Source organism: Electrophorus electricus, chromosome 9, assembly GCF_013358815.1.
Source record: "Electrophorus electricus isolate fEleEle1 chromosome 9, fEleEle1.pri, whole genome shotgun sequence".
NCBI classification, from domain to species: Eukaryota; Metazoa; Chordata; class Actinopteri; order Gymnotiformes; family Gymnotidae; genus Electrophorus; species Electrophorus electricus.
Genome location: NC_049543.1, coordinates 12,644,530 through 12,672,225, shown reverse-complemented (window position 1 = coordinate 12,672,225; position 27,696 = coordinate 12,644,530). Strand labels below are relative to the sequence as shown.

At 46.5% G+C, this 27,696-nt stretch overlaps 3 protein-coding genes across 4 annotated transcripts in view; 1 reads left to right on the top strand and 2 right to left on the bottom strand.

The window, feature by feature from the left end:
* Positions 1–1,176: 1,176 nt before the first annotated feature.
* On the bottom strand, positions 1,177–6,532 carry nansa (N-acetylneuraminic acid synthase a). Its single transcript, XM_026996650.2, has 6 exons — positions 6,282–6,532; positions 5,176–5,391; positions 4,869–4,968; positions 4,540–4,694; positions 3,931–4,197; positions 1,177–1,607 (listed from the first exon to the last, which is right to left on the bottom strand). The coding sequence occupies exons 1-6, from the start codon at positions 6,411–6,413 to the stop codon at positions 1,398–1,400; spliced, it is 1,080 nt and encodes a 359-aa protein (XP_026852451.2). The 5' UTR covers positions 6,414–6,532; the 3' UTR covers positions 1,177–1,397.
* Positions 6,533–8,210: 1,678 nt separating this feature from the next.
* Positions 8,211–18,849, bottom strand: gne (glucosamine (UDP-N-acetyl)-2-epimerase/N-acetylmannosamine kinase). The gene is made up of 12 exons (XM_035530154.1): positions 18,790–18,849; positions 16,132–16,337; positions 13,352–13,806; positions 12,575–12,727; positions 12,149–12,361; positions 11,700–11,787; positions 11,277–11,487; positions 9,849–9,978; positions 9,530–9,751; positions 9,204–9,386; positions 8,903–9,019; positions 8,211–8,677 (listed from the first exon to the last, which is right to left on the bottom strand). Exons 2-12 carry the CDS (start codon positions 16,320–16,322, stop codon positions 8,442–8,444), a joined length of 2,199 nt encoding a protein of 732 aa, XP_035386047.1. The 5' UTR covers positions 16,323–16,337; positions 18,790–18,849; the 3' UTR covers positions 8,211–8,441.
* A 3,489-nt stretch (positions 18,850–22,338) lies between these two features.
* The window catches only part of cplx2l (complexin 2, like), a 6,203-nt gene continuing 845 nt past the window's right edge, over positions 22,339–27,696 (top strand). The window contains exons 1-4 of one of the 2 annotated variants that reach the window (XM_035529761.1): positions 22,339–22,685; positions 23,422–23,519; positions 26,316–26,494; positions 27,285–27,696. The exon at positions 27,285–27,696 is cut by the window's right edge and continues 845 nt beyond it. In XM_035529761.1, the coding sequence (XP_035385654.1) occupies positions 23,489–23,519; positions 26,316–26,494; positions 27,285–27,479 (405 nt within the window). In that variant the 5' untranslated portion in view covers positions 22,339–22,685; positions 23,422–23,488 and the 3' untranslated portion in view covers positions 27,480–27,696. Of the gene's footprint in view, positions 22,690–23,421; positions 23,520–26,315; positions 26,495–27,284 lie in introns of both variants that reach the window. The other variant, XM_027019917.2, reaches the window with a different exon arrangement.

Sequence of the window (27,696 nt, the reverse complement as noted above, 5' to 3'; positions counted from 1 at the left end):
AACTAAAAGCTTCATCGGTGAATACGGCTGATGTCACAGTTGGGAAGTTCTGTACTCGTGATGGCCACATCAGGTAAGCATTTTGTAGCGTGGGAACGTGTATTAATGTACTACTTATAAATGAATGGAAAAAAAAAACAATTATCCGTAGCCGTTTTATGCAACTTCCTCATAACCTCAAAAATAAAAACAAAGAAAATGTTAGTTTAAAATAAAACGTGAGTATACAATTAAATGTATTTGAACTTGTCCTTGACTACCCTGCCTGTATCGCTGTTCATTCACATTTCCTACATAATAGTGTCTGGACCTCCTTCACACCCTTTTAGAACATGTGCATGCAATCAAGAATGTTTTCAAGAATGCAGAACTGTTTGGGGCTTTGCTCTGAATTAGACTAGATTAGACTAGAGTCAGCATTTATTACCTACATGGTTTAACTTTGATTTATCAGAGAGTATCTAACAATTTTGTACAGTGTATGTAATGAATTGTCCTTTGTCATTAATAGTGTATAGAACTGAGAAGTCTGTTTGTTTCAGGCAGATGTATTTGTGAGAGAAACACGTCAGCCATTATGAGCTCTGCTCCGTCACCTGGATCTGGTCAGTAACTGGATATGATCCAGTTGTCACAGTGCATGTCCTGTCAAGTCAAGTCAAATTTATTTGTATAGCGCTTTTTACAACAGTTGTTGTCACAACGCAGCTTTACAAATGTCCTAGTTCAAGCCCCCAGTGAGCAAGCCAAGGGTGACAGTGGCACAGAAAAACTCCCTAGCAACAGACAACGGTACCAAAACCGGCCCCATAAGCCAAATAATTTGCATTTAAATATTAAACTATGAAAACACAACCGCTACTATCAAAACTTTACTGCAGTGTCTCATTGAGTTTCAGGCAGATAAACCACCTGAGAACTACCATAAAGTAAAACTACTGTAAAGTAAAACTACCATAAAGTATAAAATGGATGAATAAACCAAGGTATCACACAGTCAAAGAAGTGCAGTACATCACAAATGCAACATAAGAATGTCATCCTTGGAAAAGGTTCCTGGCTGAAATATGGCACCGCCATTGTGCTTCCACAGACTGTGAAGGACAACACCTCCTCCCTCATTACGCTTTTATGGAGCACTCAGCTTGCATAGGCAGAGTAAGGACGGCACATCAGTTTGCTTTGGATATCAGCCTTTATTAGAATTTGGCACATGACCACCCACACCATGAGTTGTTCTGGTGACAGACAAGACGTTCCCGAGCATTCCGACGGTCGCCGTTCCGTTTGAGAATTCCAGAACCGGGGTTATAGAACCAAGCTGGTCAGTGTCATGACGTGCTGCAGGGCACACGTCTCCTGCCGTAGGCCAGCGGTGCTGGGTGTCACGGGACCCTTCACACCCTGGCCTTCTTGCCGTAGTTCTCCACCACGTCCTCCGTGACGCTCTCGTCCTCACCGATGTCTGACATCACTTTTTTCCCCACCAGCAGGAAAATGTCCTCAGGTGCCACACCTTTAGGCTCCGCCACCTTCACAGTCAGCATGTCGAGGGTTAATTCGGTGCCCTTCGGAATGGCCACCTTAGCCACCACAGATTTACCCAGCTAGAGAGAGAGAGAGAGAGAAATGGACAGAGTACAAGTAGGCAGATAGGTGGAGGAACACTGATAACAAAAAAGTAGATTAATGATTAAACAGTGTGTGTGTGTGTGTGTGTGTGTGTGTATGTATGTATGTAATATTATATATATATATATATATTAGAGAGAGAGAGAGAGAGAGAGAGAGAGAGAGAGCAAACCATTTACCCAGCTAGAGAGAGAGAGAGAGAGAGAGAGCAAACCATTTACCCAGCTAGAGAGAGAGAGAGAGAGAGAGAGCAAACCATTTACCCAGCTAGAGAAAGAGAAAACCATTTACCCAGCTAGAGAGAGAGAGAAAACCATTTACCCAGCTAGAGAGAGAGAGAGAAAACCATTTACCCAGCTAGAGAGAGAGAGAGAAAACCATTTACCCAGCTAGAGAGAGAGAGAGAAAACCATTTACCCAGCTAGAGAGAGAGAGAGAGAGAGAGAAAACCATTTACCCAGCTAGAGAGAGAGAGAGAGAGAGAGAGAAAACCATTTACCCAGCTAGAGAGAGAGAGAGAGAGAGAGAAAAAAAACCATTTACCCAGCTAGAGAGAGAGAGAGAGAGAGAGAAAACCATTTACCCAGCTAGAGAGAGAGAGAGAGAGAGAGAAAACCATTTACCCAGCTAGAGAGAGAGAGAGAGAGAGAGAGAAAACCATTTACCCAGCTAGAGAGAGAGAGAGAGAGAGAGAAAACCATTTACCCAGCTAGAGAGAGAGAGAGAGAGAGAAAACCATTTACCCAGCTAGAGAGAGAGAGAGAGAGAGAGAAAACCATTTACCCAGCTAGAGAGAGAGAGAGAGAGAGAGAAAACCATTTACCCAGCTAGAGAGAGAGAGAGAGAGAGAAAACCATTTACCCAGCTAGAGAGAGAGAGAGAGAGAGAGAGAAAACCATTTACCCAGCTAGAGAGAGAGAGAGAAAACCATTTACCCAGCTAGAGAGAGAGAGAGAGAGAGAGAGAGAAAACCATTTACCCAGCTAGAGAGAGAGAGAGAGAGAGAGAAAACCATTTACCCAGCTAGAGAGAGAGAGAGAGAGAGAGAAAACCATTTACCCAGCTAGAGAGAGAGAGAGAGAGAGAGAAAACCATTTACCCAGCTAGAGAGAGAGAGAGAGAGAGAGAAAACCATTTACCCAGCTAGAGAGAGAGAGAGAGAAAACCATTTACCCAGCTAGAGAGAGAGAGAGAGAAAACCATTTACCCAGCTAGAGAGAGAGAGAGAGAAAACCATTTACCCAGCTAGAGAGAGAGAGAGAGAAAACCATTTACCCAGCTAGAGAGAGAGAGAGAGAAAACCATTTACCCAGCTAGAGAGAGAGAGAGAGAAAACCATTTACCCAGCTAGAGAGAGAGAGAGAGAAAACCATTTACCCAGCTAGAGAGAGAGAGAGAGAAAACCATTTACCCAGCTAGAGAGAGAGAGAGAGAAAACCATTTACCCAGCTAGAGAGAGAGAGAGAGAAAACCATTTACCCAGCTAGAGAGAGAGAGAGAGAAAACCATTTACCCAGCTAGAGAGAGAGAAAACCATTTACCCAGCTAGAGAGAGAGAAAACCATTTACCCAGCTAGAGAGAGAGAAAACCATTTACCCAGCTAGAGAGAGAGAAAACCATTTACCCAGCTAGAGAGAGAGAGAGAGAAAACCATTTACCCAGCTAGAGAGAGAGAGAGAGAAAACCATTTACCCAGCTAGAGAGAGAGAGAGAGAAAACCATTTACCCAGCTAGAGAGAGAGAGAGAGAAAACCATTTACCCAGCTAGAGAGAGAGAGAGAGAAAACCATTTACCCAGCTAGAGAGAGAGAGAGAGAAAACCATTTACCCAGCTAGAGAGAGAGAGAGAGAAAACCATTTACCCAGCTAGAGAGAGAGAGAGAGAAAACCATTTACCCAGCTAGAGAGAGAGAGAGAGAAAACCATTTACCCAGCTAGAGAGAGAGAGAGAGAAAACCATTTACCCAGCTAGAGAGAGAGAGAGAGAAAACCATTTACCCAGCTAGAGAGAGAGAGAAAAAACCATTTACCCAGCTAGAGAGAGAGAGAAAAAACCATTTACCCAGCTAGAGAGAGAGAGAGAGAGAGAGAGAGAGAGAGAGAGAATCATTTACCCAGCTAGAGAGAGAGAGAGAGAGAGAGAGAGAATCATTTACCCAGCTAGAGAGAGAGAGAGAGAGTTTGTGTGCGTATATCGGTGTTTCTGTCTGTGGATGTGTGTGTGTTTAAAAGTGTGTTTCTGTTTGTGTATGTGTGTGTGTATATATGTGTGTGTACACACACAAGCATGTCCTAACCTTGTCATGGCAGGGTACCTCACAGCCCAGCATGCACTTGACGGTTTTCCCGAGAGCCCTCTCCACAGTGCGGATGGCACACACCAGTTGGGCCAGCTCTTTGGGCTCCAGTGATGCACTATGATCACTCCCCTTCCAGCTCTTATCCAGCGTCACATGACGCTCCACCACCTTGGCCCCCAGAGCCACTGCCCCCACTGTGATGTCAATGCCTATCTCATGGCCTGAGTAGCCAATCGGAATGTCTGGGAACTCCTTCTGATATTCCTATTGGTTGGAACAATGTTGTCACAGAGTAATAAAAGTAGGATCAGAACCTCTGGGAGAAGTTTACCATGTTACAATAACTATACAGTAGCTGTACACACAGACACACACGTATGTATGTATGTATGTACGTACGTACGTACGTACGTACGTACGTACGTGTGTGTGTAGGTATATATATATTTTATGTTGTACTTTTCATTTCAAATTTTATAACAAGACAACATAGTTTTACAATTTAATGATATTGTATTTCATGAAAGAGGTTTATTCCTTGTTAACTTTAAATTTAGTTAGCATGCGGAACACACACACACACACACACACACACACACGTCTTACTGCGATGACTAGCAGGTTCACGTCCTCTGGTTCCAGTGGGTATGCACTGGTACACTGCAGAATGCAGAAGTTCTGATTGTGCTCCTTCACGGTCTGATACACACGGCGCATCGTCTCCATGGACTGCATTCCACTAGACACCACCATGGGACGACCTGGGGGAACCGGACAGTGATGGTAGTTATTAGACAACTATAAAAGAGCAGTACCATAGAATTATCAAAACCTTTAATAGCATAGAGGTCAGGTCTCGTGTGGTGAACAGCTACTCGAAACAATGACAACACACTCCTGGGACAGATCATTTTAATAGTACACCTCCACTCCACCTTTCTTAGCTGTTTTCTTCAGGTACGGGAAGTTATTTGTGTCGCCGGAGCCAACCTTGAAGAAGGGTACGTTGAGTTCGTGAAGGAACTCTACAGCCATCTTAAAAACAGAGCCACAGAAAGAGACAGTTGAGGTTAACCAGTGCCATTGGTCCTCTAAGGCATGTAAATATATGAGTGAATACCGCAGAGTCCTAACATTGCCTAGCAACGCTTAATGAAAGTCCGACCCATATTAACTACAGTACTATATAATATGATGTTGAAATGCGTTGTTTTTTTAAAAAAAATCCCGTAATTCGGTTACCTCGTCCATCCCCGACGCGGTAAAGAAGATGCCCACTTCCTTGGCGTACCGCTGCAGCTCCCTGTACTGATCATGGCTGAATTCCAGGTGGCGCTTGTGCTCGCCGTAGGTCTTTCCCCATGAGTTTTTCGAGGTGTAAGGACGCTCCAGTGCTCGCTTGTTGAACTTATGCTCCAGCTCGCTCTTCTGCAGTTTGGCGCAGTCTGCGCCGCAATCCTGCAGACGCAACCGGATCAAAATCACTCATGAATGAATGACGCGTGCTGCTCGTGTCGCCGTCTCACGATTCAGAGAAAATACGCGCGCCAACGTTTACAGTAACGATACTTTACGTCGCGACTGCTAGACGAACAAGACGCATGGCATGTGTCCGTCAAAACGGACTATTTGAACTGAGTGATGAAAATAAAAGGCATGATTAAACAGTAAAGCCAGAACACCCACAAGATGACGTTATTTCTCAGTGTTTTTGCTTTGCTCCTGGCAAAAAAAAAAAAAAAAGCATTCAAAGGTTTTCACGATGACAAAGGTTCGGAAAAATGACCGAATCGTTCGTTAGTCGAGGGTAATCTGTGGGGCGTTATCGGACAAAAAAAAATTGCATATGCATTAGAAATACAAATATTTGTATTTTCGACAAAATACAACAAACTAATGACTGACGTAATGAGTTACAAGACGTGGACGAAGATGACCCTGGATAAAGGGTTATTTTAGGGGCGGTAGGAACAGAAGGGGCTCTGTGCGCAGCTGCTGCATAGAGAAGGATGAAGTTACTGTAGAGCGCAATGGCTACAAGCTAGCTACCGGAGCGAATGTGTAAATCAGAACCAGCATTGATTAAGAAAAGAAACGAAGTGCATTTAAACTGTTCTGCAGAATATTATAATTTTCGTACAATTACTGCCGGTGAACTCACGCAAACTGAAGCTAACCCTACCTGTTCGTCTTTGATCTCTCCTGGACAAGCCAGATCATGGAGTTGACGTTAGTACACCTAGTTTTGATCATCACTGGTTCTTTGAAGAGCATTTAAGCTTTTAAGAGGCGAGCCATTTTCATATTATTCGCACTACATTAAACGAACACGGAACGAAATATCTTACTTTGGCCATTTTGATCATTTTCTTCGCTATCTCGATATCTCCTTGGTGGTTCTGCCCAATTTCTGCAATTATGAAGCAAGGATGCTTCCCTCCGATCATTCGGCCGGGACATAGCTCGAATTCTAGAGGCATCTTTACTCTCCAGAAATCCAACCGAATTATACTTCCACTAAATTCAAAGCTTCACTTGAGGTTTGCGGACTAACGTCTAACTACTTCCTCAGTGTATTGGTTACACGACGCAGAACAGCAGGAAATCCCGGTTTCATTCACGATGCTTCAATCCACGTTTCATAATAAAAGCCACTAGGCTAGTCCGTCATCCACAGCATCACGCAAACAACCTGTAAATAAAGCCTTCAAAGTGGGACCAGGCTGTAACAAACATTAGTGGGCTGTGGTCCCTGCAACCTCATGGTCCATATTATATTACATTACTAATCTAACAACAAATTATGTCACATGTATTATGTATGCAAATTATGTAACAACATATTTGCACATTCTTTTTAATATTGCTGCTACATATTTACCAATGTCGGATTTACAGAATCACGTCAGTGAGTAGTTTAGAATGACCCGTTCTGTCACAAATGTGTGTGTATATATATATATATATATATATATATATATATATATATATATATATATATATATATATGAGAGCGAGAGAGAGAGAGAGAAAGAGAGAGAGAATCAACATTCCAGAGAAACAACATTTCCGTTTCCGACAGTGTTCTTCATTAGCTGTGCAGGAACCAGTTTATATTAGAAAAAGTGGATGTTTAAAAACTACAACTTTTTCTTCATTGCAATTTCTGCATCTTTTACTGCTGTTAATCCTCTAAATATACTGTTTACTATTTATTGCACATCACCGAATTACGTCAATTAATAAAACAAGATGAAAATTATCTTAATTATGCATCATTTTAATGAGCAGAATCACTGAAGGTACGATAAAAGCCAATAAGGTTCTTTACCCATCAGAGGATAAACGCCACTGTTAAGGAATGTCCCTGATAACTGTGTTCATGGGTTTAAAACATCACTCCCATCACGGACACACCAGCTTCACCCACAGTGATCCCCCCCCCCCCCCCCCCCCGCACTGAATCAAAAAACGGCGTGACCCTCTGGTACAGCTGATGAGACAAAGTCTTACTACTGACCCCTAGTGGACAAAAACAGCTATGAAGGAAAATGAGCCCAGAATCGAATGCAGAAAAAAGGAGACAGACGTAACCATAGTTACAGCGTTCTCTTCTTAAGAACACTTCAGTCAGGTGGAAACAACATTTTCACATTTCAATACGCTTCATGATTTTAAACTTTATGTAACTAAGAACAGCACAGGACAACGAACAGATTTCACAGACCAAATGCATCTGTCACTCATCAGTCCTTCCTGAGGGAAGTGGACATGTAACAGAGTGGTTTTTAGGAACAAAACCTTCCCAGTCTGAAGAAGAGCTCAGGTGTTTCTTGTTTTTTTCTAAACCCTCCCTCTGTGCCGACCCCGTGTTGGCGTGACCACCACTCTGCGGCACAACTGCAGGAACACAAGAACAGCCAACCAGTACCGGCAGCAGACAGAGAGCATGTAGGGGCAGGTCCTGGCAGGATTAATATTTTCAACAACCCTTCTCTGTTACGGTATGACATGATAACTGACATGAGATCTTGGTCGATACACATCTGCTGAATAAAGTAGATGATCACACACTTGCACACCAAACTTCACCTCTGGGACCATAAAGTATAGTGTAAAGTCTAGAAGTCAGAGGACAGTCTGTCTTCATCCAGCCTGTCTGTTAGCGTACACCTCTGTTTTACCTGTACCAACATAAATCTTGTTTAGTCCACTGATCCCAAGTATGAAAAAAGTATGAAGTGTGAAAAAGGCTGGAGGTGACGTGAGACCGAGCATCACGGATCGCATTGGACAAACTTCATAAAATAAACATTTAAAGGAACAAGGAAGACGGAGTTGCAGGAAAAGCATTAGGCAACAGTTAAGCTCCCCCCCAAAAATAACCACACAAAAAAAAACCAGAAAGAGTATCTGATTGGCCCTCTGTCTGCAAGTGTTGATGCAGACTGTCTGATTGGCCCTCTGTGTCCGAGACTTGATGTGGACTGTCTGATTGGCTCCAAGTGTCAGTAGGTGCGTCGGGTGGCGTAGTCCAGCACCATGCTAGCGGCGCCCAGCAGGGCAGGTTCTTCCAGGTCAGAGGTCACGACCCTGATGTCCCTGGCGGAGGAGAGGGCACGCTGGCGTATAACCTGGCACACAGGGCCCTCGTAGTGCTTTGCAAGAATGCCAGACAGGACGACGAGGGAGGGATTCACCGTGTGCAGGATGTTCACGATGCCAACGCCAAGAGCTGTGCCCGCTGGGTGGGGAGGAAAGGAGGGGAGGTGAGACATTATTGTTATTAGTCTTACATTTTGATAGAACACACCCACCCATCCACACACAGATATGGATTACTCATCACGCACAGAAATGACCCCTCACATATCTTACTCGTTTGTGTGTGCGCGCATGTACACGGGTATGAGCACACACACACACACACGCACACACACACACGCGCACGTGTATACATGAGTCTCACCTGTGTGGAGGACTGCCTCAGCTTTGCTGTTACCAAGGTGAGCAGCGTGGATGAGGTCGGCGGCGTTCACCTGCTCCTTGTTACTCACACTCATCCCTTCCACCAGAAGAAGGTCCTCTGCAAACAGGCATTATAAACACTAAATAAACGCTTAATAAACATTTAAAAACGTAATAAACACTCAATACACACTTAATACTCATTTAATAAACACGGGGTATGGCACACCCAGAGAACAAAGCATGCTATGCATATATTGCGCATGTGTGTGTTTGTGTGTGCCCGTGTGTGGCTCTCTCACCGTCGTGCAGTCTCTTGGCCTCTCTCTGCAGGGCCAGGCCAGAGGCGAAGGCCTCTATACAGCCATGGCTGCCGCACGAACACTCGGGCCCCTCCAGTGCCACCATGATATGGCCCAGCTCCGCCGCGCAGAACGTGCTGCCGTGTATCAGCTCGCCGTGCTGGATGATCCCACCCCCGATCCCTGCGCGCGCGCACACACACACGCACGCACACGCACACACACACACACACACACACACACACACACACACACACATATATCAGTAACCCGTACTTGGAACATGTGCTTCCTTCACACTGAGCTCGTGCCCCGGTGCGGCTCACCCGTCCCCGTGATGACGGTGACGAAGTTCTCCATGCCCTTCCCGTGGCCGAACTTCTTCTCGGCAAGGGCTGCGCAGTTGCCGTCGTTGTCCACCCAGACGGGGAGGTGCAGGGCGCTGGAGACTGGGGTGCGCACGTTCACTCCGGCCCACTCCCGGATCAGCTTAGTCGAGTCCAGCACCACGCCCTCCTTGGGGTTCACTCTGCCCCCCGTGCTCACCCCTACCGGGAAGGGGGGTGGGGGTGCAGAGGGGCACGCATTAAACGGATGACGGATGGGCAGAAGGACGGATGCGGGGGGGATGAACGGCAGACGTACCGACTCCCAGGACCCGGCAGTTTTGGTGAACGGCGTCGGCGATGGCCTGTTTGCACATGCTCAGTATGACCTCAATACGCTCCTCAAACGTCTTTGGGTTGGGCTGGGTGTACTTCTTCACCAACTTACCCTGTAATACACACACACACACACACACACACACACACACCCCATGAAAGCTTACAGACCCTGCTGACACAGACCTGGATTATTTAATCGTACTGTCCCACTGAGTGCTGGAGAAACATGCCTTTATTTCTACTGTGATGTTCTCTGCTACAGGATAGCAGGGGGGGGGGGACCAAACAGAGAGAGATTCCAGTAGTAATTATGCCAATAATGGAGATTTATTTTCCCCAAAAAGTCCAGTGACAGGGGCATGATGCCATAAGCAGACAAAAAAAAAATTTATTGCAAAAAAATTAATTCAGTCATCCACGCCAACAAAAAATTAAACCCAAATAAGGCAACTTAATGTGCTTTCAATTATGGCATTCAATCAACACGTCTCTCCCTTGCATTCCAGCGACACTCCTTATATTTAGTCTTCGCCCCTTAGACCGGACCATTCTAGATACATAAATGATTAAATTCATAATATTGCTCCCCTATGGTTCAAGATAAAGGCTATCATTTAAAACACTTGACCATTATCCAAAGATTCTCTTATTAAAATAAATATACCCATATCCAAACACAGAGCCATTAATCACAATTTTATCCTCCCCCTTTCTATTTGGAACATTACCTGGTCCAATAACGTGAACCAAAACTACAACTCGCCCTCAATTCTGGGCACGACTCTTTTGACTCGTCACCCTTACAACCGCTGAACAAAACAAGTAGGTATATGCTTTGAACCCAAACTCCCGTTACCTTATTACAATAAATATATCTATACCTAAACATATACATTAACTTTAGTAGTTATCTACAGTCAGTTGGCTACCCTGAACAATGTAAGACAATTACAATTATTATTTTACAGAACTCCAGCAAGTTTGTTCCCTCTGATAGCGGTATAATTAGAATAAAAGGTCTTTCAGCCTCGTGTATTGTCCACGGTATCCCTCTAAAATTTGGCTCTCCTGTTTGTCCACATGTCCCGTTACAGTCTTCTAACTGGGCCCCTCAAAAAGACCACTCAACAGGCTTTAAAGCACTGCTACTAGTAGGCCCAGAATACTTTTCTGCTCAGAGTATAATCCCAGAATAATCTCAGGAGGGCTCTACTGGTGCAGAATCCAGAACCCAAACCAAACATTTAGCTCTTATGATACACAAAACGAGGATCAACCAGCTACACATAACGGGAACTATGTTCCCAGAAGAACACAGATGTGTTTCAAAAGGTACTAAATGTTAAATCCAGGTTCAGGCCATACACCAGCTGCCTGACCACGTGCGTGCATGCGTGTGCGTGCGTGCCTTCATGCTAACGATGGCCACACGCAGGTTGGTTCCCCCCAGGTCCACAGCCAGGGCACTCTGCATCTCCAGGATGTGGTCGATGTCCTGCGAGATGCACTCCCACACTGTCGGGAAGCAGAAAGTCTTCTGCAACGGCTCCGACATGTCAATCGACTGCAGGAACTTCAGGATGCGTGGGACAGCGTTCCCATCGCCATAGATTTTAGAGCTGGAGCACAGGAAGAGGACGACCAGAGCAGAGAGAAGGAAAAATGAGAGAGAGAGTGAGCGAGAGAGAGACAGAGAGAGACTAACTATGGTTAAATATCTACTATCATAGCATCAGACATCTTGTCTCTAGAGTCTAGAGCCCTTGATGCAGAAATCATTTCCATGGGAAAACTCCATTTCCCATGATGTCTCCTGTGTCTAGTCTCCTACCAGGGGTAGCGCTTGCCGAACTGCAACTCCAAAGCGTGGTAGATCTTGTTCTGCGTGTCGGCGTCTCGGACATGGAGCACGTTCTCACCTGGAAAACCGGCGCGCAAACACACGTGAGCCTAACAGACGTGTGGCATGCAAACCCAGCGTGACCGCCCTCATGAAGTGTGTGTCAGTCCTGGATGCTGGACACCTCACTCAGTTAATCAGCAGAGGGCCGAGACCTTCATTAGTGTAAAACTGAAGAGGACGGTCCAGGGCGGTCCAGGGTGGTCTGGGGTGGTCCAGGAGAAGAACCCCTGACTGATATTTCATATCTCAGTGCTAAAGGCTTTTGTGGAAACCTCTCCACCGGTTCACACTAAAGACAATGCCAACACACATATTCTCAGTCTGCCTCTGGTGCCTCGCCCCACCCACTCAGACCAGCCCACAGCCCCGACACCTACCGGTCTCTCGTCCTGTCTGGCGTGTGCCCAGGTTGATGACGGGTGTGCCGAAGGCCCCGGCCTCCCGCACACCGCAGCTGCTGTTTCCCACCATGCAGCCGGCGTGAGCCACCAGCTGGATGAACTGGTCGAATGGGACGTGCTTGACGGCGCGAAAGTTTGGGTGCTGTTCCACACCCTTCCTCCGCAGGACACGCACCAGCTCCTTACTGCCTGCAGGCAGCCACGAGAGGGAAAGAAAGAAGGGAAAAAATGAATTAAACTGAGGGGTGGAGGGGGAGTGAGCAAGAGAGAGTGAGAGAAGAGAGAGAGAGAGAGAGAGAAAGAAAGAGTGTGAGAGAGAGAGAGAGAGAGAGAGAGAGAGAGAGAGAGAGAGAGAGAGAGAGAGAGAGAGAGAGAGAGAGAGAGATTAGTGAGTGTGCTGACCAGCGTCAATGTTGGGGAAGAGGATGAGTGTTTTCTTGTTGAAGGACATGAGGGCATCCAGCATGAGCTCATAGATCTTTATGGAGTTCTTAATGTCTGTGGTTACTGGGTGCTGGAGGGCCACAATATAGTCCTGCTCCTTCACACTGTCACCTACAACACACACACGCATACACACACACACAGGTATACACACACACACACACACACACACACACAGGTATACACACACACACACACACACAGGTATACACACACACACACACACACACACACACACACACAGGTATACACACACACAGGTATACACACACACACACACACACACAGGTATACACACACACAGGTATACACACACACACACACACACACACACACACACACACACACATACAGGCATACATACACACAGAGGTACACACAGACAGAGAAAGACAAAACTGCCAATAAAAACCAGCACACACACCCACACCCACAACCCCTGTTCCTCCCGCGCCCACAGAGCAAACACGGGCATAACTAATTCACACAAACATTCTTGTGCTTATCACCTGTTAATCGTGCAGGGAAACAGCTGATCTGAACCTTTCTGCTCTAGTCTGGAACAAGACCAGGTCTTCATTAGGAGGCTGAATGTTTGGGGACCGCTATCTTACGCCATCTTGTCCTGGGCTAGTTAACGTCTTCCTCCTGGCCTACTCAAGTTTGCCCTGTCCTGTGCTGCACTCTGCTCTGTTTCTTTCCAGATTAGTTCAAAAGAATTCATTGTCCACACACCAAGCCAGGCCTTGATGATGTCGGCGTAGTCATCCCTCTTGTGGGCGGAGAGCAGCTTGTCATATGACGGGCACCCGGCCAATAGGATCCGCGAGTGGTCCTCGCACATGGCGATGAGGTGTCTCTCTGCGGAGCGAGTACAGACGGCGTGGTAGTGCGCCAGCTTGGAGATGGCGTGTCGGATGGAGTCGTCGATGGTGCCGCTCACCTCTCCGCCCTCCAGGTGGAGGATGCGGATGTTCATGAGAGCGGCAGCCGTCGCCAGGGCGAGGGCATCAAAGCGGTCGCCGTGGACAATGAGCACGTCGGGCGCCAGGCGCTGCAGCATGTCGGGAAGCTTGACGAGGGCCAGACCGACCGACTCCACCATCGCGGCCTCGTCCTCGCCACGAACGATGGTGTGCAGCTTCGTGCCGATGTCGAACTCGTCCTGCTCGATCATACGAAAGGTGTTCCTGAGAGGGAGGGAGAGAGGGAGAGTGAGAGGGAGGGAGAGAGAGAGGGAGGGAGAGAGGGGGGAAAAAAAGAGGACAACAAGGAGAAGACACACACACACACACACACACACACACACACACACACACCCCCACCCACACACACACACCCCACCCCCCACACACCCACCACACACCCCCACACAAAACAACACACACCACACACACACACCCACACACCACCACACACACCCACACACACCCCACCCCACCACACACACCCACACACCCCACCCCACCACACACACCCACACCCCACCCGCCCACCCCACCACACACACCCCACCACACACACCCCATCACACACCCACCCCACCCACCCACCCCACCTCACACACCCACACACCCCCACACACACAAACACACACACACCCACCCCACCACACACACACACACAGCCACACACACACACACACACACCCTCAGTTCAGGTGAATTGCATTCAGGAGGAAGACTGATCAAATAAAGCTTACGGGACAGGAAGCCACTGCTATCACAGCACAGGCTCGAGCTTATCCACAGTGCACTGCCGCACCCACAAAGGCCAGGAACTCTCACAGGGAACCATAGCCAGCTAGTGCCAGTTTGCCACGGTGAATATCGGTTAGCGGCAGTTAGCATGGCCTTGATTTTTTTATTGCGACAAAGGTACATATTAGGTCAGCATACAGACACTTCCGTTTATCCAGGCCGTGCCCTTAGTTAGTGATGCTACTGCTACCACCACAGCAGGTTTTTAAAAGCGCACACATTTTCTATGATGTTACTGTAATCGTATAGAGTGGCCATACTTCCGGTTTCGTCTTGGGCAGGACATCCGGACGGACACCTGTTTGTCACCCTACTGTGTTGCTTTCCATCAATCGATATTATTTCAGCATGTTACTGGGTCAAAACCAAATACCTTCTAAAACAAAAGACCTTGTATTTCATTGAACAGATGGCCTTGTACCTCACCTATCACCTAAGAGCAGAAAATACACAGAAAGTACACCTGCAACGGTCTGAAAATACCAAAAAAAGAAAAAACACGACATCGGTTCTCGGTGGTCAGCTCATCTTCTGTACAGTTTCTGTATCAGATTAGTCTGCTCTGTTATCCAACATAAAGGTCTCTGGTTTTAATTTTGCGCGTTGTAATGTCAATATCCCCGTTCAGGGGTTGCGGACAGGCCCGCCCTATAATCAACGATGGCTGGGATGCAATAACCCATCTATTTGGGACAAAGTCAGGGAGAATCTGGGAGAATGCAGGAAAATGGTTTGAATCCATTAAACGGGGTATCGGTCTACAGCCGCATCTGTCGGGGCCGATTCAGTCAGAGTCCTCTGGAAGAACTGACTGGTGAGCTCATTACTACACAAGTATGTGAGCTGGGCAAGCCGCATTTTGATACCCATTTTTAAACCCTTTCCGTCTGTCAGATGCACCCTCTTCTATTTTCTAGAATTTGAAGGAAGCTTCAAACGTGCTCTGCATGTAGCATTCCTGCGGAAATTCCGGGAAGTGCTTCACTACACCGGGGGCATCAAAGCCTGCACCTGTTCGACTGGCCACAACCAGTACGCCGTCCGGCAGGCAGTGCTACATTACAGTATTGTCATGACAATGTTGGGAGGGATTAGAGCCAAGGACACAGTTTAGAGAAGTTCAGCTGCATATTGTAGCTATCTGTCATATCTATTATACAGTATATGTTATTTAAAATAATTGCAATAATAACATCAGGGAGGTGTATCTTGGATTGGACACCTAGTCCTAGCTGATGGCTAACAATAATTAGTGTGTGTGTGTGTGTGTGTAGGTGTGTGTGTGTGTGTAGGTGTGTGTGATAAGTGTGTGTGTGTGTGTGTGTGTGTGTGTGTGTGTGTGTGTGTGTGTGTGTGTGTGTGTGTGTGTGATGAGCTCTAGGATTCACCTCCTGTCGTAGGTGGGGAACACAGGTGTCACAAGCATTTTGTGTAACAGGGAAAGAAAAATCATGACATCAAAACAAAGCCAATCAAGCAGCTCTTTCTCAGAGACACCGCCTCTCCTGTGTGGCATGTTCCCCTTCCCATCCCGTACACGAACACACGACCTGTAGCTGACTAAAAGGTTCAGCTCGAGAAACTACCCAAGTTTCATTTTTTCAGATTATTTATATAGGTGTGTGGCTGCACTGACAAAGCTGTGTGATAGGGCAGGAGGCTGCAGTATGTAAATGAACTCTCTGACATCAACAAAAGTGTGGGCTCTGACCAACCAGAGGCATGCGCGGTTGGGAGGGACGTAGCATTCCCTACCCGTAGTCGTCGATGAGGTGTGATCCAAGCACCACCACCTCCAACTCGAACAGCTCTGGCTGGGACTTCAGCCCAAACATGATGGGGGCCAGTTTAGAGTAATCAGCACGGTTACAGGTGGCCACGCACACCCGCAATTTTCGCCGCGCCACATTCTCCAGACACTCCGCCTTCTCCTCCACCCACTGCATACTCAAGTAGTACTCCTGTGTAGAGATGAGAAAAACACAGTCAGTCATGGATGAGGAGAGTGAATATGTGTGTATATGACACTGAACTGCCTCCCCCACAGAAAGTCCACTTTTGGGTCCATATTTGTTCAGGTGTTGGAAGCGCTCCAGTACAGCGGACGCTCTGCACTGGTCCAGACTGGCAGGCATTGTCTGGCCAGCAGAGCACGGACCAGGCTAAACAAACCGAGTGCGTTGTTTCCACAGCTGGGAAGCCAGAATCTTTATATTAGCACAAAGCATCCATCATGTCTTACATACCTACAATGCACTGCTAATCATACAACCTTGAGGTCATGAGTGTGAACTGGTTCAGAATTTAAAAAATAATATTTCACAACAGAGATGGTAGCCAGAACAGAAGCTAGCAGGAAAGCAGCTAGCATTATTCAAACATCAAAGATAGGGGATGTAGGTGATAGGTGATACTAATCAGTGATGTAATATCTTCTCATGGCATCTCTTACCACTGCTATACTGACAACGGCCAATATAATTCTTTCCGCCCCACCTTCTGACGCTCAGGTTTCTGGGTGTATCGCAGCATGCTTGACTGACACGTCATCAAGGATGACAGCCCACCACTTGCTGCTCAGCCCCAGCAAAACAGAGTTTCTGTACATCCCAGGAACACCCAGCCCTTACCGTGACCTCAGTTTCCATAGGGAACTCCCTGGTAACCTTAATGCTCACCTTCAAAGACAAATATGGACCAAGCCCTCCCAACATGAGGTCAATGGATCAGCGCACAGGGGCCGTGCATGCATGCAAGTTCAGAGGAAACCTTGTTTGGTTAAACTCATAATCTCATGTTTGCTGATGGCAGATAGATGGCAGATGTTGTGGACCTCCAAGAGCAAATAACTGGCCTTGAACTATTCACAACATGGGTATCTCCAGCATTTAACGCTTTATCTGGGCAGAGTGAGATGTGGAGTTGGTGTAGTGGGTAACAATGGTGCCTCCCCTGTTGGGGACTGGGGTTCAACCCCCATCTGGGTAAATGTGCCATACTATACCAATAAGAGTCCTTCGGCAAGACTCCCAGCACTACACTCCCTTGTAAGTCACCAAATGCATAAACAGAAATATACAAGATGGTCAAATATTGTGAGCTGTTATAGCAAATCTCTCACCATAGAGCTGTTATAACTATCCCATTACAGAGCTCATAGAGTTGTTATAACTCTCTTATTACAGGGCTTATTAAAGCTGTTACAGCTCTCTTAGCTAAGGTGAGATGAGGTCAGGTTGTTGACTGCTTAAAATGTGTTTTTTTTCCATTTAGAAAAAAAAATCATAATTTCATCATGGTATCTGTGATGAGATAAAAATTCATTTTTTATGACATTGTTTTATAGACCTGTACATAGTCCTCTGCTGGCATTAGGATACCTAAAGTGAATGTGCAAAATTGTCCTTTCCAGCATGCCCCAGCACAGGTGCGCTATCAAACTATACTTCCCAGCACGTCTACGCCAAGGTGTGCCATCAACCTGCACTTAGAGGCTGCACCTACAGACCCACGCCACTGCAGATTGCAAACTTTGTCATACAGTTTGGACACAGTTTGTTTTGCAATCTGCGTGACAGCTGTTTACTTGATCATAATCTAATTCTACAGGCCTGACCTAAGAAAGGCCTCATGCTGCAGGCAGAACCGGCCACATCAACACGGCCAACAGCATGCTGGGTCTGGGGCAAACAACGGGGCCAACGTGCCAGCTATAAATCAAACAGTCCCCTTTTTACATAAGTGCAAACAGGCCAATACAAAATCATCCCTGTCTAATATGTCTTACTTGATGACTGGTATAATAGGGGGGTGTGTGTGTGTGTGTGTGTGTGTGTGTGTGTGTGTGTGTGTGTGTGTGTGTGTGCAATAAAATCCATCTCTAGCCTCCCGCATTTAGCCTCTTAGTTGGTAACCACTTAAAGAAATGATATGACACATGACAAAATGCACTGACAGATAGCTACATAACATTAGTTATTTGCTTCATAATAGACAAGAGGCAAATTTCGTAATTTAACGAGCTCAAAGCAAACAGTAGTTAGTTACCTAGACAGAGGTAGTTATTTAATTAGTTAATTACAAGGTAGCCCTTTGACTAACATCTGCTGTAACTTTGTATGTTACACAACGACTCATGCCAATAAATGACAATAGATGGATGGCTATTTAAACGTAAGGAGGCTGTAACCAAACTTTTAATGGACAAACTGCCGTACAAAATCAACAATGGAGAGTTTTAGCTGGACTGGATATCCTAGCTAGCTATCTTACTAGTTAAATTAGCTAGCTAGGTTAGCTATTAGCTTACTTACAGATGTCCGGAATAGCATCCTGAATAACCCCTATTTCTTACGTTCTAAAGGAGTCACTCTTACTTAATTCCTAAATCAATAAATCGGAGAGAAAACTTACCCAAGATAACACTCAACCTCCACATTCGTGTACCAACAGGAAACACGTCAAACATCCGATGTGTGGCGGATGTTTTTAGCTAGCTGCTGCCGCCTACTGGTTTCAATGTTTGGTTCAAGACAGGCTATGGACGAGACAGACAATTTCACTAATATTCTTCAACCAAGTCCAGAGTTCGATGGTTAAGGTGTCCCGTGCTAAATCTCACGTTTCAACAAAACAACTAAACACGACTTTTGCATTACTAGTAGTCGTCGTGAACGAATGGACTCTTTCAACCAACTCTCTTTAGTCAACAGAGGGAGCCTATTCGCATTGAAGAGGCAATTATTTTTTTCAGACAAGTACAGTATAATCCAGTGCGTTAAGAGAAATGTGTATATTTGACTTTAGATCCAAATCTTGCAATGATTGTGAAATATTTTTTAAAACTCTCAATTTAGGTAGCTGTATTAATGCAGACGTCAGAAAATACTGATATACCAGCCTATATCACATATCTCACTACGCAGAGATTTTTGTCACGAACTGGATTACCAAACAGGCAGAGTAAGCACTAGCCTATGCACTAGCCCCCCCCGAGAACAGATAGAGAAAAAAAGGAGATTATTTGAGGGGGGGGGGGGTGATGGGGGCTCAGATTTCGACCGTCTATGGACCTCCACAGGGTATAATCCTGCACTGGTCATGGGTACATCTGTAAGGGAAGGGTAAGACAATGAGACTCTGTGAGGATGGCTGTAACTACTCTTGTACTGATTGGGCCAAATCAGTTTGCTGTATGCAGTATGCGACCAAAAGTTTAAAAAAAAAAGTCCAGCATGCAAACCTTTGATGCAATAGATGGACTGTGATAGGATAGATGAACTGTGATGGCATAGATTACCTGTGATGGGATTGATGAACTGTAATGGGATAGATGCACTGTGATGCGATCGATTACCCGTGATGGGATAGATGAACTGTGATGGGATAGATGAACTGTGGTGCGATAGACGAACTGTGATGCAATAGATAAACTGTGATGCAATAGATAAACTGTGATGGGATAGATCATTTGTGATGTGATAGATGAACTGTAATGCAAACCATGGAGAACTTTATCTCAACAACATGACTCAACATTAAAATGGTGTTGTGTGTGTGGTGGGGGGGGTCGTCAGAGCTTGAGGGGGAGTGAGATGATACTGCATCACCCTTCAGCGGGACGGTAAGCCTGGTGGTCTCCGCTGAGGGTTGCTATCTGCTGCTGCATTGCAGGGCAACTTGCCAGACTCAGCAGCAGAATGTGACCAGATGCTTGTGACACGAAGCTCTCCAACCTAGGACACCCTGGAACCTCACAATCAATCATAAACAATCACAGCGTGATTCAACTCCCCCATACACAAACTCCCCCATACACAAACTGCCTCTCTCTGCTTTTCTCTATCCCCCCACTCTCTCTCTATCTCTGTCTTTCTCTCTCTCCCCTCTGCTGCATATTAACTTCTCTGTACCCTGTGGACTGTTGATAATTCAAGAAAAAAATCTCCCACACCCATCTCAAAACATCTGTCTCCTCTCCTCTCCTCTCCTCTCCTCTCCTCTCCTCTCCTCCACTCCCTTGCTCTCCTCTCTTCTCTTCTCCTCTCCCCACCTTTCCTCTCCTCTCCTCTACCTTCCTCTCCTGATTGCTGGGGAATGCTGATTATGCTGAAATTTCAGACGATAAGTCACACACACACACACACACACACATATATATTCTTTATAGCGTATTGATCTGCTGGATTGGTCAATAGTGCCTCACCTTCTTTTGGTTCCTTTCTGTTCACCCCATCAGCACAACATGGAAAGAAGAGGGGAAGAAAGAGTGAGAGAGAGAGATTAAGAGTGTGCTGCACTGAAGGGGGCCGAGTTGGGCAGGGAAACCCACACTACACCCCGCCCTCGCAGGTCACACAGAACCTATGGCTACTCTACTGTGAACCTGAACACTGTCAATAGTAGCAAGGTTAACGGGTTTCCTGGTGCAGGACGGGTCCGGACAGGGGAGGGGCGTGCCACTCCGCTTCTACAAGCCGACGCGTCCAACTCCCAGACCTCGTTCAGCTAGAGTGGCTTAGCTGCGGTGAGGCTCAGACTGCAGGTGCTCTGCGGGGTTCAGGACAGAGGCATGGACCTCACTGTGTATGGGGATCTGGGAGCACGCACACACACACACTCACACACTGCAGCCTGTGCTGGGAGAATGGGCACTATTGCTTGTTGGCGTGTGTCCATCTCCCTGGGATATTTCTCTCTATCTATCTATCTATCTCTCTCTCTCACTCTCCCTCTCTCTCTCTCTCTCTCTGTCTCTCTCTCGCTCATATCAGGGTGCAGCTTCGCTGTAGCCTGTAATGCATCAGAGTAGTGGCTGTAATGAACTGTAAGGAACAAAGGGAGGAAGTCCAGTAAAGCCTCGTGCATCACTGTCTGTATGCGCCAACACTGTCTTACCTCTCCCCTCAGCTTTGTTTGAAATAGCCTACGACATTCCACTCATACTTCTACTACTACATACTACTCATGTACTAATTGGGCCCCAAATTATGCCATATGTAGTAGGCGTCCAAAATAAATTGTTCCAGTATGTGCGAGATACCCAGATGACTCTGGCCAAATATTCCAGTACATGACCAGAACGTTTTCATGGTGCACTGCATCCCATCATGCAACAGTACCGGAAGATCTTTCACAAGTGGGGGAACCTTCATAAATTCACGTGACCCCATACTATGGTTTGGTGCATACTGGATACTATACTGAACACTACTACGGGGCCAAGAATTCAGTATGATTGCATTTTGCAGTATACAGTATGTAGTAGGCCGTTTCGACCAGTGTGCTTCTCTCAGCCCTGCCTCTAAAACATTGTGGCAGATGTGATGGTCCGTTTCCACCGCGTATAGCCACCCTCCGCATCTCTTACTGTCTCAATTGATCTTAATTGGTTCCCTTTTGTTGACGTTACAAATCAAAGTGGAACATGACACGCCCACACGAGCGGTTTATGGCAGTTTTTGGTATCACTAAAAGTTTAAGAAGTAATTTTTGGACATTAATTTCACCCACAGAATGGTAATATCAGCACAGTGAGGCTTCCCAGGTGTGAAGCCCTCTAAATGCTGTGGTCATGAGATCCTTTGAGAGACCAGCATCGGCACATCTGAAGGACATCGCAAAAACCGTGTTGGACTCACTGCAGTCTGCATATCAGGCCAGCGGTTCTTTCTTTTCAGAAATTCTTAGTTGAAATGTATTTTGACAATGAAAACTACATTATCTCAGAAAGCTATTTACGCGAATTTTGCACACATTTTTGGTCAGGGTGGATACGATTTTAGCAACCTTGACTCTGGGAACGCGCAAAGACTAGCGCGTGGCTGGTGTCCGCTCTGCGCCAGACCCTAAATCAGCATATTCGCAGCACCCGGATAACTCGCAGGAGACGTTAGCTGGCGCAATAAAAATGCGAGGGTGGAGTTCCGTTCACCACCATTTAAATATCCTGGGATTCAAGTTTTACGTGTGTTGGTCGCGTGAGACTGGGCTAAAACGAAAGGACACTTTCGAATCCCATAATCAGCGCATACACCGCTGACTGACAGCGGACGTCACTTAAGTCCCCGCGAGGGCGCTGAATTTTGGGGGTGCATGTGATACAAGGGATTTACTGTCTAGTGCTCCGACTGCAGTTCCCTCAACCAACACTCGAAAAAGTGCGGCGCGAGCAGAAAGAAACGGCAGTCCTCACGCGCTTACACAGACGGAGATACTCGCAGCGAGACAGTAACATCCTCAACTACTGCCTCTCAACTTCCATTTCGGTAGGATTGTGCGCCTTCTCCGCAGAATCGGCGCGCGCCAAGGCAGGTATCGCTTATTAATTCGTTACTCACCCGCAGTAGTTTTTAGATGTACGAGCTTTCCGTAGGCAGTGTTTCTGAAATCATTTCTGCGTACTTAAAAGGAAGCGATAGAACAGAGTCGCGCCCTTGCGGCGGGGGTTCAGCTAAGGTAATGCGCCAAGGTACAGAAGATGAAATCTCAGGTATTCAGGACACACCATAGAATATCTAGGTCACGTCAGAAATTACCGATAGCTCGGCATTAGGGAAATCCATTACACAGACAAATGAACACCGTCGGTTGAAGTTTCTCAATGAAAGAGCATCACCAGAAATCTCTGAGCTCCGGAACTTCCGAAGCTCAGTAATCAACATCGCTAATAACGCCGCTTACCTCCCCAAGGTTATAATTACCGTAGGCAAAGCGATTTCACTGTCGATCTTACAGAGCTCTCACTAGTATAAACTGAATTAACGCCTTTAGCAGTGCGTGTTTATAGACTAGTATACATTAGCAGTGCATATTTAAGTTCTAGTATACATCGTCCGGGCAACCTTAATGACATTTTGTCATGACCTTTAATGCCCTTTGTTGTGGCGAAATGTCCCGAGATCCACAGAGACCTCAGGGATAATCGCACTCTCATCTGTCAAATGTACCTCGCTGCCGAGCGCCGAAGTGAACGCTCGTGGGAAGTTATCGTGCTGACAGAACTGCAGCGATCAGGGTTTTTTTCCCCCCTCTTGTGCTCTGCAGCCCAACCAGCAAAAAGAGCCCTGCTACTGTGGATACATATCCAGGACAGAAGAACTAAAGAGCCGTCATGAATTTCGTAATGAAGGCAGCTTTGGGAGGTGAGTGTGTGTGTGTGTGTGTGTGTGTGTGTGTGTGTGTGTGTGTGTGTGTGTGTGTGTGTGTGTGCGCGCGCGCTAGCGTGTGCGTGTCCGGGCGGCAAAAAGTTGCGGTGAATGATTCGTGTCAGCAATTCACTGCCGCAGCATCTCGCGAGCCCCGGTGGAAATCGTTTGGTGACCGCTCGGCGGAAGCGTCGTGCATTTGTCACATACGTTGTGCAGGAGACAACCGCAGTCCACGCGCCTGGAGTAATTTCTGCTCTGTGCGCGCCACAGATCGATGCTGGGAAACACCGCTGTTTGAACTGAGTCGTTGTCATAGGGAACGTCAGCACGTTTAAGCATCAAACAGGCGCGTGTGAATGTCTCGGTATTCCCGGGTATACGCTCTGCTAATGAATTTTAAAGTCATTAAAAATGTTACATGAAAGTGGAAACGCCAAAAGTGCAATGGCGATAAATATAGAAGCGTTCGGTGTGTCCAAACTGCAGAGCACTTTTGAATTACTAAACAGTGCCCCAGTTTACTTTTCTAAAGCGCTGCGAGAAACACTATGTACAAATGACTGATCTCTTTCCCACTGGTCGTGCGTGCAGCGCGCACGCGCCCGTGGCTAGACGTGCTCCAAGGGATTTTGCGGCTGTAAATATTTGCCTCAGCGATTTTCTGTACCTTCGCGCCGGCGAGCGTGCGTGCCCGTGACGTCAGTGATGGTCCGGCGCCAGTAAGCGGGGCACTGCAGTGAGCAGGAGCGCACCTAACGGAAGGGTCGCGTGTCATCACGGGTTTTTTGTTTTTGTTTTTTTTCTCCGCAAGGCATATCTACCAGACCAAACGGTTACAAACGGATCCCACATAGGACCGAGTATTCGTGTACAGGCTGAAATGATTCACACAACAGTAGTGCACATAAAACAGTTGTTTTACGGATTATGAATTCCTCCTCTAGCGGGATCTATTAAGCCGTATTACGTGATGCCGTTATCATTGACTACGTTAAAAAACCTCCCGTGTTCTGACGTCACGACTTCCGGCTGTCGTACAAAAAGCGGAACGCTGTCTGTGGTGCTGAAGGTTGTGAATGACCGCAAAGCGGTGCGATGCTAGCGTTCTGGGATTAAATGACCCCTCGTATAAGGACAGGATAAAGTCCAAACAGCCCCATTTTCCACTGGCTCCTCTGTCACAGCCTCATATAGCTGTTTGCTAATGCCGAGTGACACCCCCCCCCACACACACACACACACAAATGAAGCGAGCAAGCGCAGTATAGAAGACTGGAAGTCCCTTAATCTGACATCTGCAGTTAAACGAAGGCAGACACTAGTTATTTAAAGTGTGCTTGGGCTTGACTTGCGCGTTCACGTTTCGGTGGCAAATCGGGGTATTTTATGCGTAGAGTGTGCGGACCAATAAAGACGACATACGCTGCGTACAATGCGCTGTATCTTAGAAAAGTTCACCCTTAGTTTTAAACCAAGCTATTATTACGCTGTTTTGTGTAGTTTTTGCGAGTAATGAAGAGAGCTAATAAAGATATCGATAGGAAAATGACGGACTGGTCTTACATTAAAAGAATCAACATAGGAAATATGATCGTACTGTGTGTTTGTGTTTGGGTTGTGATTAGTCGTTCATCAAATATCCTGTTTTGTAAGAACTGTTTAATTTTAAATATCTTATTTTTGAAATGTATATATGATAATGTAATCAGAACATATTTCTATAAATAAGTATAATTGCTTTAAGGGAAAGTCTCTGCGGTATGATTGGTTAGATCTTTCACGCTCACTTCAGCGAAGACGCAACTTATCTTGCCGCGGAACAGGTCAGCTGTGTGTAAGTTGCCGTGGTTACTGAAGGTTGAGGCGCTATCGTAAAACCGAAAAGCAAGAGATAAACCCGAAGTCAGCTCGCTAAAGGCAAGGTTCTGTTTAATTGGAATGTGATTAAAATCCCGGTTAATAGATGGGGCGTGCTCCTAGGAACTCGCTTGCTTAAAATATTTGCAGCGGTCCTGAACGCAGACAGTGAGCCAAACGATCGCTCCGACTAAAACGCTCCACAATTTTATAGGAAATCTAACCTTCGCTGAGCCGGGGCGCGCAGGCGCACTGACGCCCCCCCCCGACGACAGCGGTTAACCGGTCTCGCCCTACAGCACGAGGTCGCAGCACTTCATGTGACATGGAACGAATCCACCCATCCGTGGAAAAAGGACCGTATTTAAAAATACAAGCCCATGACTTACGGAGAGGAGTGTACAGATGAAACTAACCCACAGTGTAAGGGAGGTCATGTTACACGGTGTCTAAGGCAAGCAGAGTGTAGAAACGATAAAATCATAAAACACTTTCTAATAGGAAGAATAATGTCAGTGTTTGAAAATATAATATTCTGAACACCATCTGGGTCCCAGCATGCTTCTTAAATGGTAGTTCTAGACCATGCATGGCCGGGCAAATAAAAGCACCTGAACGTGGAAGATTAATGTCACACTACACTAATCTGTTGACCTGAGAGAGAGAGAGAGAGAGAGAGAGAGAGAGAGAGAGAGAGACAAACAGACAGACAGACAAGAAGGATGACCATTTTTCCAATCTCAGCATTTCTCAGCATCATAATTCAACGCTGCCATGTCATACTGAGACAGAGATGAGAAAAGAAGAGACACAAAGGGGCCGTTTCATCTCACAGAAAGACATTAACAGTATTTCTCCACACACGTACAGGCACACGTGTGCCTCCCATTGTAATAACTTACACAGTAACCCCATGCTTTTGTGGATGTGAAGGGGGGCCCCCTGACGTAGGTAAGATGCTTGGCGGAGAGGAGGACAAGGACCCCGAGGCGGAGAAAGAGAAAGAGGAGGAGAGGCAGGAAGCTCTGCGGCAGCAGGAGGAGGAGAGGAAAGCCAAATACGCCAAGATGGAGGCGGAGCGGGAGGTCCTGAGGCAGGGCATCAGAGACAAGGTGAGCGCTGCTCCTACAGGCCACGTCCAGACCAGCGCAAGCCCCTACCTGCCTGTGGCTCACTCTTCCAGAAGGTTCTGCTGTAATGTTGGGTTACAATGTAACGTTGGGTTCTAGTGTAATGTTGGGTTACGATGTAATGTTGGGTTCTAATGTTACGTTGGGTTCTAATGTAATGGGTTATGATGTAATGTTGGGTTCTAGTGTAACGTTGGGTTATGATGTAACGTTGGGTTCTAATGTAATGTTGGGTTCTAATGTAATGTTGGGTGCTAATGTAACACTGGGTTATGAGGCTTGTGTTCAGGCTGACTGAACCAGTTACCCGACACATCTCGAAGAACAGGTTTGGGCACCACTAAAAAGTAGACATAAAAAATAAATCTGATATGAGTACAAGATAAAATATGACATACTCTAAACTAGTGTAGGACTCGCTGAGCTCCACAACACAGACGAAACCTGTATCTGTATCTCAAACGCAGACAGAGCCTGTATCTGAGGAGAACACCAAAAAGAGAGAGAGAGAGAGAGAGAGAGAGAGAGAGAGAGATTTGTTACATTCAGAGAAAGCTAACACAAAGGCTAACATGAAGGTTGTGGTACAAACTGGTGGGCCGAACACCATTACTATGTTAATATAGCGGGGCAGGGTTGATTAACAACGTGGTGCGGGTGGTGTATTTCCAGTGGCGTGTTTCCGTGCTTTCATGCGTGGCGTGTTTCCGTGTGTGGCGTGTTTTCTGTGTGTGGTGTGTTTTCCGTGTGTGGCGTGTTTCCTGTCTGTCAGTACGGCCTAAAGAAGAAGGAGGAGGCAGAGGCCGAGGCTCAGGCAGCCATGGACGCGGCGAGCGAGGGGAGTCTGACACGCCCCAAGAAAGCCGTGCCGTCTGGCTGCGGAGATGAAGACGAGGAGGAGGAGAGCATCATGGATACAGTGATGAAGTTCCTCCCTGGACCACTGCAGGACATGCTGAAGAAGTAACTCGCTGTGTCGCACAGGTTTAGGCGTCATTATAATTTAATGTGCGCTTCCACTTTTGACCACAAGAGGGCAATAGGCTGCAATAGGCTACACATGACTACACCGTCTTTTGATTTGTAAATACACTTAGCAGCTGATTCTAGATGACAAGCAGTACAGGAAACTCCAGAATATAAGCCATATTTGATCTTCAAAGGGAAATACTGAACCTTTTCAT